This window comes from Barbus barbus (assembly GCF_936440315.1).
Source record: "Barbus barbus genome assembly, chromosome: 50".
Lineage (NCBI taxonomy): Eukaryota > Metazoa > Chordata > Actinopteri > Cypriniformes > Cyprinidae > Barbus > Barbus barbus.
In genome coordinates, this window is record NC_136728.1 from 9,584,142 (window position 1) to 9,599,503 (window position 15,362).

General features: G+C 35.9%; 1 protein-coding gene across 1 annotated transcript; it reads left to right on the forward strand.

Moving 5' to 3' along the window:
- Positions 1 to 3,602: 3,602 nt before the first annotated feature.
- LOC306868206 (IQ motif and ubiquitin-like domain-containing protein) lies at positions 3,603 to 14,283 on the forward strand. The gene is made up of 13 exons (XM_079414287.1): positions 3,603 to 3,627; positions 3,707 to 3,979; positions 4,747 to 4,881; positions 5,091 to 5,258; positions 5,333 to 5,508; positions 6,708 to 6,863; positions 6,949 to 7,159; positions 8,340 to 8,515; positions 9,103 to 9,273; positions 9,374 to 9,550; positions 10,282 to 10,530; positions 12,392 to 12,577; positions 12,882 to 14,283. The coding sequence occupies exons 2-13, from the start codon at positions 3,730 to 3,732 to the stop codon at positions 13,128 to 13,130; spliced, it is 2,304 nt and encodes a 767-aa protein (XP_079270413.1). The 5' UTR covers positions 3,603 to 3,627; positions 3,707 to 3,729; the 3' UTR covers positions 13,131 to 14,283.
- Positions 14,284 to 15,362: the final 1,079 nt, after the last annotated feature.

Below are 15,362 nucleotides of genomic sequence, written 5' to 3' on the forward strand. Positions count from 1 at the left end.
AGTAAAGCAAAAATAAGGAATAATATTATGAAGGACTGGCAGAAACAATGGGATGAAGGGAAGAAGGGACGTCATTTATACAATATTAAACAAGTGGTAGGGACAATGAAATCAATAGGTAGACATACAAGAGAACATATACTTATTTTGAGGTTGAGATTGGGGCATACTGGGTTGAATAAAACAATGCATTTATTGAAAAAACATCCATCAGGTATGTGTGAGTGTGGAATAGAGGAAGAATCAGCGGAACATGTGATTAGCCAATGTGTCAAGTATGAAAATCAAAGGATAAAATTAAGAGATGAATTAAAGAAATATGGAGAGAGCACATTAAATCTTAAAAACCTATTCAAAGTTGGAGATCAGATATATAAAGCTTTGTTTACTTTTTTGAAAGAAACTGGTTTAATGAAAAGAATTTAACTGCTAGGTTTTTTTTTTTCCTTAAGTATACATTTCTGGTCCACACTCCAGCACAGTAGGGGGCGGATATGTACCTTAAACGTTAGGTGCCACTCGCCATTATAAATACAAGAAGAAGAAGAAAGTCGTGTGGCGTCTGGCAGAGCGTTAGGACCCAGAAGTGGTGAAGCGTGATGTCAGACGTAAGAAGTAGATATCCTTAACCCTATACGGTGGCCGAGAGAGCTCAACGCGCTGCAACTTACATGCAAATAGAAAAAAACACCAGCAAATCAAGAAAACATCTTCATCATTTTGACAGCACATGCGCTGCAAATCCTCACAACACATGCCAATTAAGAAACGCGCTGCAAATTCTCACAACACATGCAAATTAAGAAACGAGCTGCAAATCCTCACAACACATGCAAATTAAGAAACGAGCTGCAAATCCTCACAACACATGCAAATTAAGAAACGTGCTGCATGGACCACAATGGAAATGTTTCAAGGGGACCCCAAAAAAGTGACGGACCAGCTGGGATTTGCTTATTGTGCAGTGGCTATTGGTTGAGTTGTTGGTGAACTGAAAGGTGAGTGTTTTTTGTTGTTGTTGTTTATTTTAACACCCTGATTGCATGATTTCTTTGTCTTTTGGATATTATTAGATTAATAATGACAAATTACACGATTAACGTTATTATATAAGATGGCTAACTTAATTTAATATCCTCAACTAAATATTATTTTAAGGTTAATGAAAATAAATTCGGAATGCTTCATTAATTGTTAAAACCAGGTCAAAATAAAAATGACAGTAAGAATAACATTTTAAAATGTATTCAGGCCCTTTTAGTAGGCTAATGAAAGAAAGGACATTTGCATGTGTTATGAGGATTTGCAGCGCGTTTCTTAATTTGCATGTGTTGTGAGGATTTGCAGTGTGTTTCTTAATTTGCATGTGTTGTGAGGATTTGCAGCGCGTTTCTTAATTTGCATGTGTTGTGAGGATTTGCAGCGCATGTGCTGTCAAAATTATGATGTTTTCTTGATTTGCTGGTTTTTTTCTATTTGCATGTGTTTTCTGAAGTTGCAGCGCGTTGAGCTCTCTCGGCCACCGTATTAACCACTATCCAACCGTGAATCTGCTATGAGAGGAGGTGCGCCACAATAAAACCCCTCCCTTTATTCAATATTCTGTTTCACTTGAAAATGCATCACAACACTGAGGTCAGTTGCAACTTCCGGTTCATGGGGACCTTAATACTGATATTTTTCAAGGTACTGAAGTTAGAAATTCCTGTATCATGACCACTAATTCACGTAGTTTGCTAATAAGTTAAAAGTGGCTTTTGTTCAAAGCACCTATTATCCACATAGGTCTTTGATATGAATGAAATCATTAAAAATCACCGGCCAAAAAGTAACTAGTAACTAGTACTCTGAGTAGTTTTTGAGAAGGGTAATTTGTACTTTTACGTAAGTATTGTTTTGACACCAGTACTTTTACTTGTAATTGAGTATTATTTCAGCAATGTAATAGTATTGTACTTAAGTACAAATTTTCAGTACTCTTTCCACCACTGTTAGAGATGCATGACATATCAGCAGATGATATATTATTGGCCATAAGAAGGAAAATTCAAACATTGTTATTGCACCAATAACTTAGTTTCCACCAATAGTTCCACTGATAATTAATTCTGGTATATTTGCGTGCATCAGAGAAATCCCTGATTACACGCAGCTTCTTTCATTTTGCAATTTGACAATGGCACTGAGCAATAACACACTTCAATTTTAGTTTGTTTGACAGAGGTTTTGCCAAAGCAACTGTGAAAAACACAATAGTAGAGAACTTTTATGTTATCATGAGAAGTGTACAAATGTTTTCAGTTCATTATGAAACTGTGTGTGTGACAAAGAGTGTGTTTAGTTTGTGAGAAACACATATAGTCCGCTCTAGGTTTTCTTTTTCTGCTCCCTACTCACTAAATAGGAGCACTGAGGGCTTTCAAAAAATATGCTCCTCAATTCAGATCAATCCATCTGGAATAATGTGAACACAGAGTAATAACAAACAGTGAAATGTCTTGGACCACCAACGGGTCAATCACGAGTCGCTGCTTTCTTCCTGTAGCCCTTCTTTTCTTCTTTGCATTTCTTGAACTGATTAATTTACAGGGGCCTTGGAAAGATACATGCAAACATTCATTGTCTTTTGTGGTATTGTGTTTTGAAAAACTGGAATTGACGCTTTTACAGTATTTAGCCTACTATTTTTCGCCTGTTTTCTTGTGGACTTATGTTTAATTAGTTGCTGCATTAAATGCTGTCCAGTCTTTGTTTCTGTTTTTTTTTTTTTTTTTTTTTTTTTTAACAAATAAATGGAAAAACTAAAATAAAAAGCGATACTTCTATCCCTTGCTGGTGTCCCTGCCCGGTGGAGTCGCACATATAACATATAACACATTTGTCATAAATTAAATTTAAATCATAAAACGAACATTTTTGTGAGAATGTACTATCTGTGCAAGGGAATTTATTTGTAGTTTAATACAATTTTCAATTATGATAACGTGAGATCAGACAGTTGTTTATATTGTAAAATACTTTAGCAGTTGATTACAGCTTGGCATTTTTATCATATATTAATTCAGATCTTATAGTAGGCTAACCTTAAAAATATCACATTACTTTATCTGACATACTGCACTCACCTGCATTATATTTCTGCCAGCTAGATGTCATTGTTTTGGAAATATCACACAAAAACAATACAAATACAACACATTGTATTTTCTGTAGTAAGTTCATGCTATATAGAAAGTGCTACGGTAATCCTGTCATATTTAGCTCTGTTCAAATACTTCGGTAATGCCACAGAAAAAGCACAGACAACATCCAATGGTAAATTCTTGTGATACTGTACAACAGAAAGTATTTCATGGTAAGAATACCATGGTTTTTTGAAAGTATAATAACGTTACATAAGCACAAGAATTTTGGAGAACCCAGTAAATACCATGGTACTAATATATGAAGGTCCCGTTTTGTAAGGTTATTTAACCAATTCTTTATCATTTTTGAATGCGAAGTAATTACAAACGCTTTGCGAATCGGTTCGACTGAACCTTTAAAAAAAAGAATCGGTTCAAGAGAATGACTCGCGAATCGGACAGTGGATCCATGGTTACCATAGCAGCAGTCAAACAATTTCAAGTCAGTGTAAACCTAGGCTCGACTCGTTTATTTCTTTCTTTCAGAAATCTCGTCTTATGATTGAACTGTATGTTTTAAGCGTTTAGGTGTGAGAAATTTGCCATGTCAGATCCGGAGAGTGAAACTGTGAGTCCTGAAGCGGAGCAAAGCATATCACGAGAAGTCATCCAGACAGAGACTGGAGTTCATGAAGACGATGAAGATGAATCCACGCACGAAATCAAAGTGGACGTGCTTTTACAAGAAGAAAACCTCACGGAATTAAATAAAGACCAAGACGATATAACCCAACAAGGAAGTGAATCCGACCAGACGCTTTCATCCAGTGATGTCGGAAGCTCCACAGCAACTGGTGAAACAAGTTTACCCCAGTAATACATACAAACTTACTAATACTCTGGTATTACCGTGGTTGTTTTGGATATGGTATTTTGGCAATACCATGTTTTCTGACAACATGTTTCAGTCATGCACCTAAATAAAAATAATGTTTTGGCCATGTAAGTTACCATGGTAATACCCTAGTATTCCTCGAAATAGCTTGGAGCAGGGTTATAATTGTTAACTAAAAATATTAAAAACATCTTGTTAACTAAATTAAAGCAGAAAAGTGTAAATATTATATAAAAACATATAAATGTAGGCCTATCTATTGTGAATAAATAGAAATATACAAAACAAACAAAACTGAAATAAAAATAAGTAAAGCCTGAATAGAAATACAGAAAATAAACTGAAATTTTTAAAATAAATGTATATTCAAAATATTAATATAAATTATAATGATATATAAATGATGCTGAAATAACACTGGTTTGGAGTACCAAGTAAATACGATGGTATGGTATAATATGGTAATCATTCAGGACTATGGTTAAAAAAGTGTTGTTGCTTTTTTTAAATAAGTATTCACCACATTCTCTGTTTTCCATTTATTATTTTGTATATTCATATAAATATTTATATTTCTAATGAATGAATGAATGATACATTTATATAGCGCTTTATTGTGTATTGCTGTACACCCAAAGCGCTTTACAATCATGTGGGGGGTCTCTCCTCAACCACCACCAGTGTGCAGCATCCACTTGAATGCATGTGTGTTTCTTGTTCCTCCAGTTAAGATCCTGCTGATGCCAGAGAGGCACATGATAACGGTGGCCTTCACTATTGGCCTCACAATCCTGGATCTGAAAAAACACTTCAGCTCAGAGCTGAGGGTCCCATCAGACATCATACAAATCACTCTAGATGGTAAGACACAAAAGATACTCGAAAGTGTCCTTCGCAGGAGAAATCGTGGAAAATTCTGACATTTCTGAGAATAAAAGAATACATGCATACTGTAGAGGTGAATGCAGGCAAATCAGGAGACTTTTTGCCATTGAGATGACTTGGAAAAAATTGATTTAACCTATAATTTTGCTAATTCTCGCTGATAATGTTTAGTTATTTATTTCTAGAAAAAAGTGTGGACGATGACCAAACGCTGATGGACATTGGTGTGCAGCCTCATGGGATGGTCCAATTTGAGATGAGCTCACTAGACCCGGAGAATTACCCCATGAGACCAGTCAAACCACAGCAGGAGTACAACATGCCGGATGTCATCACTGTCAGGGTGCAAACAGGTACAAACAAGGTTACAGCTGACTAACACATCACGAGGATAGACAAGCCTTTGTGACAAGACTCTCGCTTGAAGACACAGACTCGTATCAGGACGTGGTGGTGGAGATCGAAAGAGCCACTCGAGGGAAGGCGTTTCTGGGAGGATACCGTCATAAAGTGACCAAGGCGGAGTATCATCATGCTGCTGTACAGACGATGCCTAAGAAGAGACCTGACAAGGGTGTTGAGATATTCAGCAGGGATACACAGGTGCACACACACACACACACACACACAGACACACGCTAAATGGATAATTGCAGGTTTGGACTATGCTAAACCCCTGAGTGAATGACACCTTATAAAACACTTTAAATGTACAGAACTTTCATCTCTTTGCCTCCATTTTTATTTTTAATTATAATATAATTTTGTGGAAGAATGGCATATAATGCATTTGCTTATTAAAAATAACTATTTCATTAAGCTTTTAATTCTATATCAAATATATTATATTGTAAAAATTGTAATATCGTATATTAAAATCTGATTAAAAAAAAATTAAACACACACACACACACAAACAAAATGAGTGAATCTTTAATAAAAACTTCAAAAAAGTTCAAACAAAAATTGTTACCCATATATTTAATGATTTTTAAAACATCGGCTCACTTTATAATGTCAAGACAATTTAATTAGTAAAATGATGACATTTTTAAACAAATTATAAAATTTGGCCAAAATCACAATAGTATTAACCACAAACATAACTGTAGGGCAGAACAAAATATATTTATTTTCTAATCCAAATCAGTTATTACATGTTTTAGTATATTTATTTAGTACATTGTTTTGTTTTATTTATATATGAATGAAACTTAGGATGAATAAAATACAGGTTCCAGTTATTCTATGTGTTCTTCACAAAATAAACAGAAGCAATATAACACTTTTTTTTTTATAAATTAATACTTTATTCAACAAGGAGACAATATATTATTTAAAAGTGACAGTAAAGACATTTATAATATTACAAAAGATTTAAGATGCTGTTTTGAACTTTCTGTTTATCAAAATATCTTGAAAATTGTATGACAGTTTCCACGAGAATATTAAGCAGCACAACTGTTTTTAACATTGATAATAATAATAAATGTTTCTTGAGCACTAAATCTGCATATTAGAATGATTTCTAAAGGATCATGTGACACTGAATACTGGAGTAATGATGCTGAAAATACAGCTTTGCATCAATGGAATAAATTACATTTTAAAATATTTTAACAAAATTATTATTATTATATATTATTATATATATTATTATATATTATTATTAAAATTATTTTACACCGTAATAAAATATTATAATATTACTGTTTTACTGTATTTTTGATCAAACAAATGCAGAGTGTAGTTTCAAATCCGGTTGCAGTGCATACTTTTAATTTTCTTTTCCCTTTAAACAGACGGTTGAGTTGAAGGAACAGGATCAGCAGTGCTCCAAGAACGCCTCGACTCAGATGACCAAAATCGGCTGTTATGTGTCCAACATGGAGGACAAACTCATCACCCCAGGGACTTACATCTCTGCAGGAGAGTACCACAGCAAGAGAATGAGAGCAGTACGTGTGTTTGGAGGGGTTGAGAGGGAATTCTGTGCTTTCGCTGTTCATGACAAATGCTTGTATGTGTGTATGTTTTCCTCAGGTCATTACACTACAGTCACATGTCAGGCGCTGGCTAGCCAAAAGTTTCACAGACAGCTTGAGACAGGCTAAAGAGCAGCATCTGGCATGGCTGGAAAATGAAAAGAGAAGGAAGAAAAAGGAGAAAGAGCAGCAGATCAGAGATGAATATCACCGCAGGATGAATCCGGAGTCAAAAGCAGACTTTGATCTGCTTTATAATGCATTGAAAAGTGAGTAAGTGAGTGTTTGTGTAGTAACTAACGACAAGTAGCAATGTTACTAACTGACGAGTAAATGTTCTGCACCACTAGAATGACCAAATTGAATTGCAAAAATAATGACTTGATTTTAATAAGAGTTCTTCCTGAAAATCCTTGAACAGCAAATTATTTATATTTGACTCTGCACATTAAACTGTATTTTAACCTAAAAAAAAACAACAACATCAGCTTTAACTACAATTTTCAGTAGAATGTCAATAGTTTAGCTGCTCTCATAATAGCTTTTACAAATTACTGCTTTTTTAGCTGTATTATATGTATGTGTGCAGCTTTTTAGTCAATAGGTGGGTTCAGTCGGTTCATGCAAATGAACCGGCTATAATAAATTATTGACTGATTCATTTCAGTCCCTTCACAGACTGACCTCTTTTTTTGAAGTAAAATATTTTTAAATACTGTTGTCCATCATTATAGTTTGGGATTAGTTTTTATTTATTTTTTAAATAAAGTAATATGTTATGCAGCAAGGAAGGATGCATGATTAGATTGATAAAAAAAATAGAGAGTAAAGACATTTATAATGTTACAAAAAATGATATTTCAAATAAATGGTTTTTCCCCTAAATCTATTCATCAGAACATTTCTGAAAAATGTTTCCATAAAATTATTAAGCAGCACATTGATAATAATAAGAAATGTTTCTTGAGCAGCAAATCAGCATATTAGAATGATTTCTGAAGGATCATGTGACACTGAAGAGTAGAGTAATGATGCTGAAAACTGAGCATTGATCAAAGGAATAAATTACATTTTGAAATATATTAAAACAGAAAATGGTTATTTGCAATTGTAATAATGTTTCACAATATTAGGGTTTCTACTGTATTTTTAAGCATAAAGGTGAGCATAAAGGAATTCTTTTAAAAACAAAAAAATCTTACTGTCTCTAAACTTTTGAACTTATCGTTTTTGTAATGAATTTATCTGTGAAATTCAGTGGCAAATAAATTAAATAATATAATCTGATATTTATATATTTTAAAATATTTTTTAAAATTGCTTCTTGTAGATGACTACATTGTAGCTGGTATTATATGTTTACTGAGATGGAGATATGTGTTGTAATGTGTGCAGTGATTTGGATATAAGTTAGTGTGATGGTTCTCATTCTTTATCTCTGTATGTCAGAATGGAGGATAGAGGAAGTGGAACACATCAATGTCACCTTATCTGGTGCGGAGAGAAAAGCAGCGCTATGCGCTCTACTGGAGCAAGAGACCCAGTTCATTTCCTCCATAGAACGGCACAGAATGGCTGCAGGCACGAGGAACCAGGATAAGGCCATACAAGCCTTTCTCAACAAGGTGTCTATCTTTCCTAATCGGCTGTCTCGTCATGAGCATACACTATTGCTTAGAGTGAAACCTTTGCTTGTTCACAGTGCATTAAATTCTGCATTAAAACCTTTAAAATGGGTTTAAAATGTATTTAAATTATAGGATTTTATAAATGATAAATCTGCACTGCAGGAGATTAATTTGGTTTAGAATTTTGAAGATTGCTGATTCATAACTTTTCTCCATTGTGTCCTTAACCTAATATTGCTGCGGTAGAACTGTGTGTAATAAAATGCGTTGAACTTCACTTTGTGACAAGTGGCTAATGATAACTAACTGATAATATGCTAGATCAAAAGTCGGTTTTATGCTACCTCCTCTATTGTTTTTGAACTGTTTTTGCTTCATGACCCAGACTTTACATCGGCATAAGTAAACAAAAATTTAATTTTATATTAATATGAATTTATAAATTAACTGCATAGGTGCAAAATGTGTTTATACAATGATAATATCATTCTATATATTATTATATAATTTACTGTAATTGTTTATATATAAAAAAAATAAATAATTGGAAATGGCAAAGACTATTGCGTATGACGTCTTCTTAGTGTGCAGAAGCAAAGAAATGGCGTGCATTTGATGGGAAGGTGACACAGATGGACACGCAGTTCACCATTAGAGCCAAGGAGCTGCGAGACCTGTACAGTAGCATCACCCAGGCTCAGTTCACAAAGGATGAACGTCTGGATGTGCTTCTCACTCTCAAACACACCGTAAAGGTCAGTTCCAAATCTGTAGTCCAAAACATAATCAAAATATAAACACTTTTCTAGAAGCATATATTTGCTGGTCTCATTTTTTAAATGTTCTTGTGAACAGGAACATAAATGTAAGCTGACACAGGATATAGTGGACTTGATTGACAGGGAGGTGGAGCTGCTGATGAGGGGCGTTAAAAAGAGCAACCTGGAGGGGTTGAGGAAGAGGATAGCCACCCTCTTTCTCCAGTACATCAAAACCCCTGCGTTCAACCCTCAGGTGTCCAAATTTCTGCGGGTATGTGGCAAACTAGCTTTTTCGAGCTCGAGTCAAGACAGCCATCAGAAGAGGGTCAAGTCTGAGTCAAGACCAAGTCCACAAATATGATCTTGGATTTGGACTCGAGGATCCAGACCATGACAATATAGTCTTGGACTTGGACATGAGGACCAAGACCAAGATGTTGTTTTATGTCATGGACATGGATCCTCGAGTCCAAATCCAAGATCATATTTTATGATCCTGCTTCTTGAGTCCAAGTTCAAAATCATATTTTCATGGTCTTGGTCCTTGAGTTAGCGTCCAAGACCATACTTTCATGGGTTTGGTCTTGGTCCTCGAGTCTGAATCCAAGATGATATTTTCAGTGTCTTGGTCCTTGAGTTGAGTCCTAGACAATTTTTAGGGTCTTGTCCATGAGTCTGATTCCAAGACCATATTTACAGTGTCTTGGTCCTTGAGTCGAGTCCTAGACAATATTTAAGGTCTTGTCCATGAGTCTGATTCCAAGACCATATTTACAGTGTCTGAGTCCTTATGGTCTTGGACTCAGTCTTGACTTGGACTTAATGTAGTTGTTTTTGACAACAACGCTGTGCTAAACTTCACCCAGTACATCAAAGTGAGTGTGATGTTAGCTGTTAGGTCTGTAAACAACTTCCAGTTCTAAAGACAATTCAATACAACAAGTTTTGGTTGGTCATCTCACTCTTTGAAACCAACTCCATTATTTATCCTGCTCTCCACAGGTGCCTCAGGATCCTGCTGACCTGAAAAAGAACATCTATTTGTGTCGTGGCTGTAATGAGTATCAGTCATCCACTGACTTTGCTCTGAAGACAAACGCATCTTCGGTTGGCCTCTGTCGCCGCTGTATGGATTTAGACAATGAGGCTCGTCGAAGAGAAGACTTCTCTCTTTACAAGAACATTCTCAGGTGCTTACGTGAATCTGAGGCCGAGTGCAGCCCAGAAGCCAAAATCACTTACCTGCTGCAGGTAACTATTCATTCATTATTCGTTTCAAGCGCATTGAAAGAGCCATGTCAGTTTTCGCAAAACCTGCCTTTTTTCCTCCACTTGTGATTAGTCTATATCTATTTTTACTCCAATGCCCCCCTCCTCTCTGAGTCAATACTTCAATACCCCCCCAACCTTTTCTATTTAAAAAAAAAAAGTATTCTATTACCTTTTAGTTCCATGTAATCAAATCCAAGATAGACTTAAACAGTGTTTTATATTTGCAAAAATACTTAGCAAGAATGTCACTGCAGATATTCTTTACAACTTAATGTATGTGAAGCTAGATTATACTGTAACATTTACAAATAAGCACAAGTCAACCTGCCATACCAAAAGAGACCACAGGGAGACGCCATATAGCCACTATACAGATCTATTCAGAATCATTAAACACACCAAAATACAAACGAAAAATGAAACCATTCTAAATGTGTGCAAACTCAGCGATCTGAAGGTGGCTCGATGTCAGCAGCCAGGTCCTCTGTCAGAACAAGCTTTGTGGAGCGTCTGATACCCATAGGCCTACATGAACATCACTGATCCTCACAAACTTCTCCAAAACACACTTCTTCGGCGAGCATCCGTTACAAAACACTCGCTGTACATTAATTTTGACAGCAATGTGAATATACTGAACTGTGTTCAAGCAGAAATATGATGCTTTAGATGTGCCAAGAGCACACATACACGGTTTGTTTGCGCATCAATAACAATGGATAAACGTGCGCATAATGCACGACTGCTGTTTGTCACTAATTGTCCTTACCTTGATTACAATCATCATTCACCCAAGCCTTGCTAGTGCAATACTGGGTTCTTTTATCCAACTAAGAGCTGTAGTTTGCGTATCATATGCTCATGCAGTGCTCGGGTGTTTTGAGCCGCTGTTTAGTCTGTATTTCACACAGCGCGGTGAGAAACGGCTTGAGCTGCTCCGAAACACACAATAATATCACAGAATACGTACGGGAGAGGTGGTGCTGCTATTTTTTTTATATTAATCATAAAATTAGTGAATTGAATATAAATATACTTATAGTCTTAAGTTATCTCACGCCCCCCCTGGAGGATCACTGGTCTATATAAACAAATTATACATGTCTTAAAGGGATAGTTCACCCAAAAATTTAAATTCTGTCATTAATTACTCATCCTCATGTCATTCCAAAGACCTTCGTTCATCTTCACAAAGTAAGATATTTATGAAATCTGAGAGCTTTCTGACCCTGCATAGACAGCAACGCAACTGACACGTTCAAGGCCCAGAAAGGTAGTAAGGACATCGTTAAAATAGTCCATGTGGCATCAGTGGTTCAACCCTGCGTCGTGATACTCTCATGAATGTGCATCAAAGAGTGACCAGGAAGAGAAGAAATAGTTAAATAAAGTCTATTATTTTTTTTCTTTTCACCCCAAAATTATTCTCGTAGATTCATAACATTACCATTGAACCACTGATGTCACATGGACTATTTTAACAATCTCCTTACTACCTTTCTGGGCCTTGAACGTGTCAGTTGCGTTGCTAGTGTTAAGCCTTAGTTTGGAAGTGATAAGCCTTAGTTTATTAACTTGTCAAAGACACTATTGGTCATGTGATTTTAACACCATCAAGAAGGACCATCCTAATGTAGAAAAAAAACTGATTTTAGTTACTGAAATGATTACAGTTCTCTGTACAATCTCAAGCTAGTCTACATGATTTTAAATATATCAGTCAAATGTGCTATTCATTTTTTTTGGTGGAGAATGCGGGAATAAAATCACATATTCCAACTTTAAGAGGAATAGAACACCAAGTCGATGCTGTGTTCAAGACACTTCCTGTCCTCATTAGGAGCAGGACCTGCGGTACCTGGTAGATGTGCTGTGGGGGGCTCAGTCTGCTTTGAGTGGCTGGAAAGACCTTCATGATTTACTGCTGGTGCGCTGGGAGAAGCATTTGGACTGGAGCCCATGGAACTGCATCCTACTTACAAAGGACGAGGCGGCCGCACACCTCAAACTGGAGAACATCGAGAAGGTACTGCGGCCCCTTATGTTCTTGAATGGTTTTCTTCACACTGAAAGAAATTATCACTAATCTAAGAGCCAAGTAGAGCTACAGAATAAAATGGCAGAATAATGTAATATATTACTATAGCTTTAGTCAAAAAAGATAAAGGATTAACTTCAAAATCATGAATATCAACTGTACACCTGGCAAATCTCTTTTCTAGAGATGGTGTTTACATGTAATGCATTTACGGAACACATTTGTCTCTCCCACCACTTGAGAGCAACGCCATTCGTTCCACCCTACAAATGTCTTCTGTTTTCACTTGCAGGCATACGATGTGGTAGTTATCCGTAACGTCAAGCAGAAACACGCATTGGCCAGGAAGTACTTCGCCCAGATTCCTGCGATGGCCGAATGTCTGTACGACACTGGGATTCAGCCTGCTGCCCTCAGCAACCTGCTGTTCTCCAAACCCATCACCAATGCAACCAAGCAGAATCACAAAGAGGCTACCCACAATCCTGCGGGGTGCTCAGGGACATCTGCAGCTTCAGTATTTGTGGACAGTAAAGTATGAAGATCTAAAACCTTAATAAGAGTTCTTCAAGATCATTTATCGAATTTGAATATCTGTTAATTAAAACCGTGAGTAGCGGGGCCGTTTTTTGTTTCTACTCCATTGCACTGTGCAATTTGGCCTGATCATTAAAGTCTTTCGCTTCTCTTCTCTTTGCTTTGTTTTCCATTCATTAGGATAATTCAGTAATGCTAATTACTTATCATTTGGCAGTAATTGAGAGTTTTAAGTTTAAGTTTTAATTTTATTTTCAACTTCATTGGTATTTTGTAAAATATTAATTGGTAAAAAGAGCAGCATAACTATAATCCTGTGAAAAATGCGTCATTGGCATGTTATGAGTCTTGAGTACAAAGTAAGCTGCATAAAAAAAAAATTGAGATTAGACTGACAAAACAGTAGATTATCTCTCCATGATTGCTTCATACAAGAATGTATTACAAAGTTATTTCCGGGAACACTTTGGGAGCCTGAAAAGCAAGTTCAAGAGGTATTAATTAGACCTTTGCAAATGATATATAGCCTAGATCTAATCAGGAGGTGAGCAAGATCTGCAATTACAGGAAAAGGTCAAGAACCTCCTCCTGTGTCTCCTTTAGAACAAATGTGAAATGTTTAAGTTTTATTTCTCGTCCTCCATTAGGTGAGTTTTTAAGGTGTGCTTAATAAAATGGGTTTTATTAGAGATTTGGCTTATTATCATGTTTCTTGGCACAGACCCTATCACTGTCATTCTGTGATACCGTAAGGAACATTAATGACATTTAGTTGAACTTCAAAAAAAAAAAAACTGAACGTGATAACAAAAAAGTAGCTAATAGGGTGGAGGACATTTGAAAAACAAGACAAGTTATGTTACAAAGGATTAAATGGTGAATTTATTAGCTGTTGATGGTAGTAGAGATGCAGATGCTTTTTATTGAATATAAGAGTAACTTCAGCATTTTTATAAGAATTAAATAAGAAAAAGTGTTTGTGGGTCCCTGGGTCTTTAAAACCCGTAATGGCTACTACTGTAATCCTTTAAATCGGTAACAAAAACACTTCTGTTTGCTGAAATGAAGGTATTATGAAAAACTTGGTGGGCCCTGAAAGCAACATTTTTTGTTAGGTTATTGTTTGATCTAACTGTTTGTGTATGAATAAAGCAAGGCAAAGGTGAGTTGAGAATTTCTCCATTATTTTTCCCACCAGTATTGCGCAATCTTTTGTAATCTTTGGACGCTGGAAAAAGCTTTGATCTTTATAATGCTCATATTGATAACTAATTTGTGGAGTTTTATTTAATCTCTGATAGAGCTGTTCTGTTTGTTCCTTGAGAAAGCATGAGGATTGTGATTAATGTGTAATAGGGCAGACAGGATGAAGTGAGTGTTCTGTCCAAGTTATCCAATGATGTTTCAAGGAAACACCATTCTGCATTTTAAATCCTTGGTAATCCTGACTGTGAAATGACAATCGTAAAGGGAGGTCATGAAGACATAACTTCGACAGCATCAACTAACCTCAATGCTTTCAGACAGATTTGACATTACAGCTGGTCATAGGCCAACTCTTTGTGACTTTTTCCACTTGATTCACAAGTTTTCCATTGCCACATTTTATGATTCACAAAGTTATGGAAACCTTTTCTGTCTCAGGAAAAAATAAGAGATACAGATAAAAATAAAAAAATAGTAAAAAGAAAAACAGTAAGAAAAAGTAACAATATTAAGGAATAAAGTTGCAGTTATGGGATAAAGTCACAATGACAAGAAATGAACAATTTTGTGTTACAAATAAGGTCTAATATATAGTAATCACAATTAAAGAAAATAATATCGGAATCGTTTCAAATTAAATAATTGTGACTGTCACGGTGCACACAGCAGGGAGGAACGAGTAACACCGAGACGAGGATAAACGCAAAATAACAGTCTTTAATGAAGACATCAAGGCAGGGCAAGGCAAGGCTGACACAGACAGGAACACCGGGGAGTAATGAGTAGACCAGACCAATTCAAACTGAATAGACAGGACTATAAATACACAGGATAATCATAGATAACGAGACAAACACAGCTGGACAAGGATTAACTAATGATCACATTAAACAGGAAACAAACCAAATATGGACACAAGAGGCGGCAACACATGACACACACGACAAAGGACTGACAGTGACGTGTAGTTATACAGTTACAATTATGAGATATAAATTCGCAATTACATTTGTGGGATAAAGACAATTTT

What these genes read in the sequence shown, in the direction of transcription:
- LOC306868206 (XM_079414287.1), top strand. Translation starts at nt 3,730, where the DNA reads ATGTCAGATCCGGAGAGTGAAACTGTGAGTCCTGAAGCGGAGCAAAGC. An exon ending in TACAAGCCTTTCTCAACAAG is followed by an intron (nt 8,516 to 9,102) that starts GTGTCTATCTTT and finishes ACGTCTTCTTAG; the next exon opens with TGTGCAGAAGCAAAGAAATG. An exon ending in CTCTCAAACACACCGTAAAG is followed by an intron (nt 9,274 to 9,373) that starts GTCAGTTCCAAA and finishes TCTTGTGAACAG; the next exon opens with GAACATAAATGTAAGCTGAC.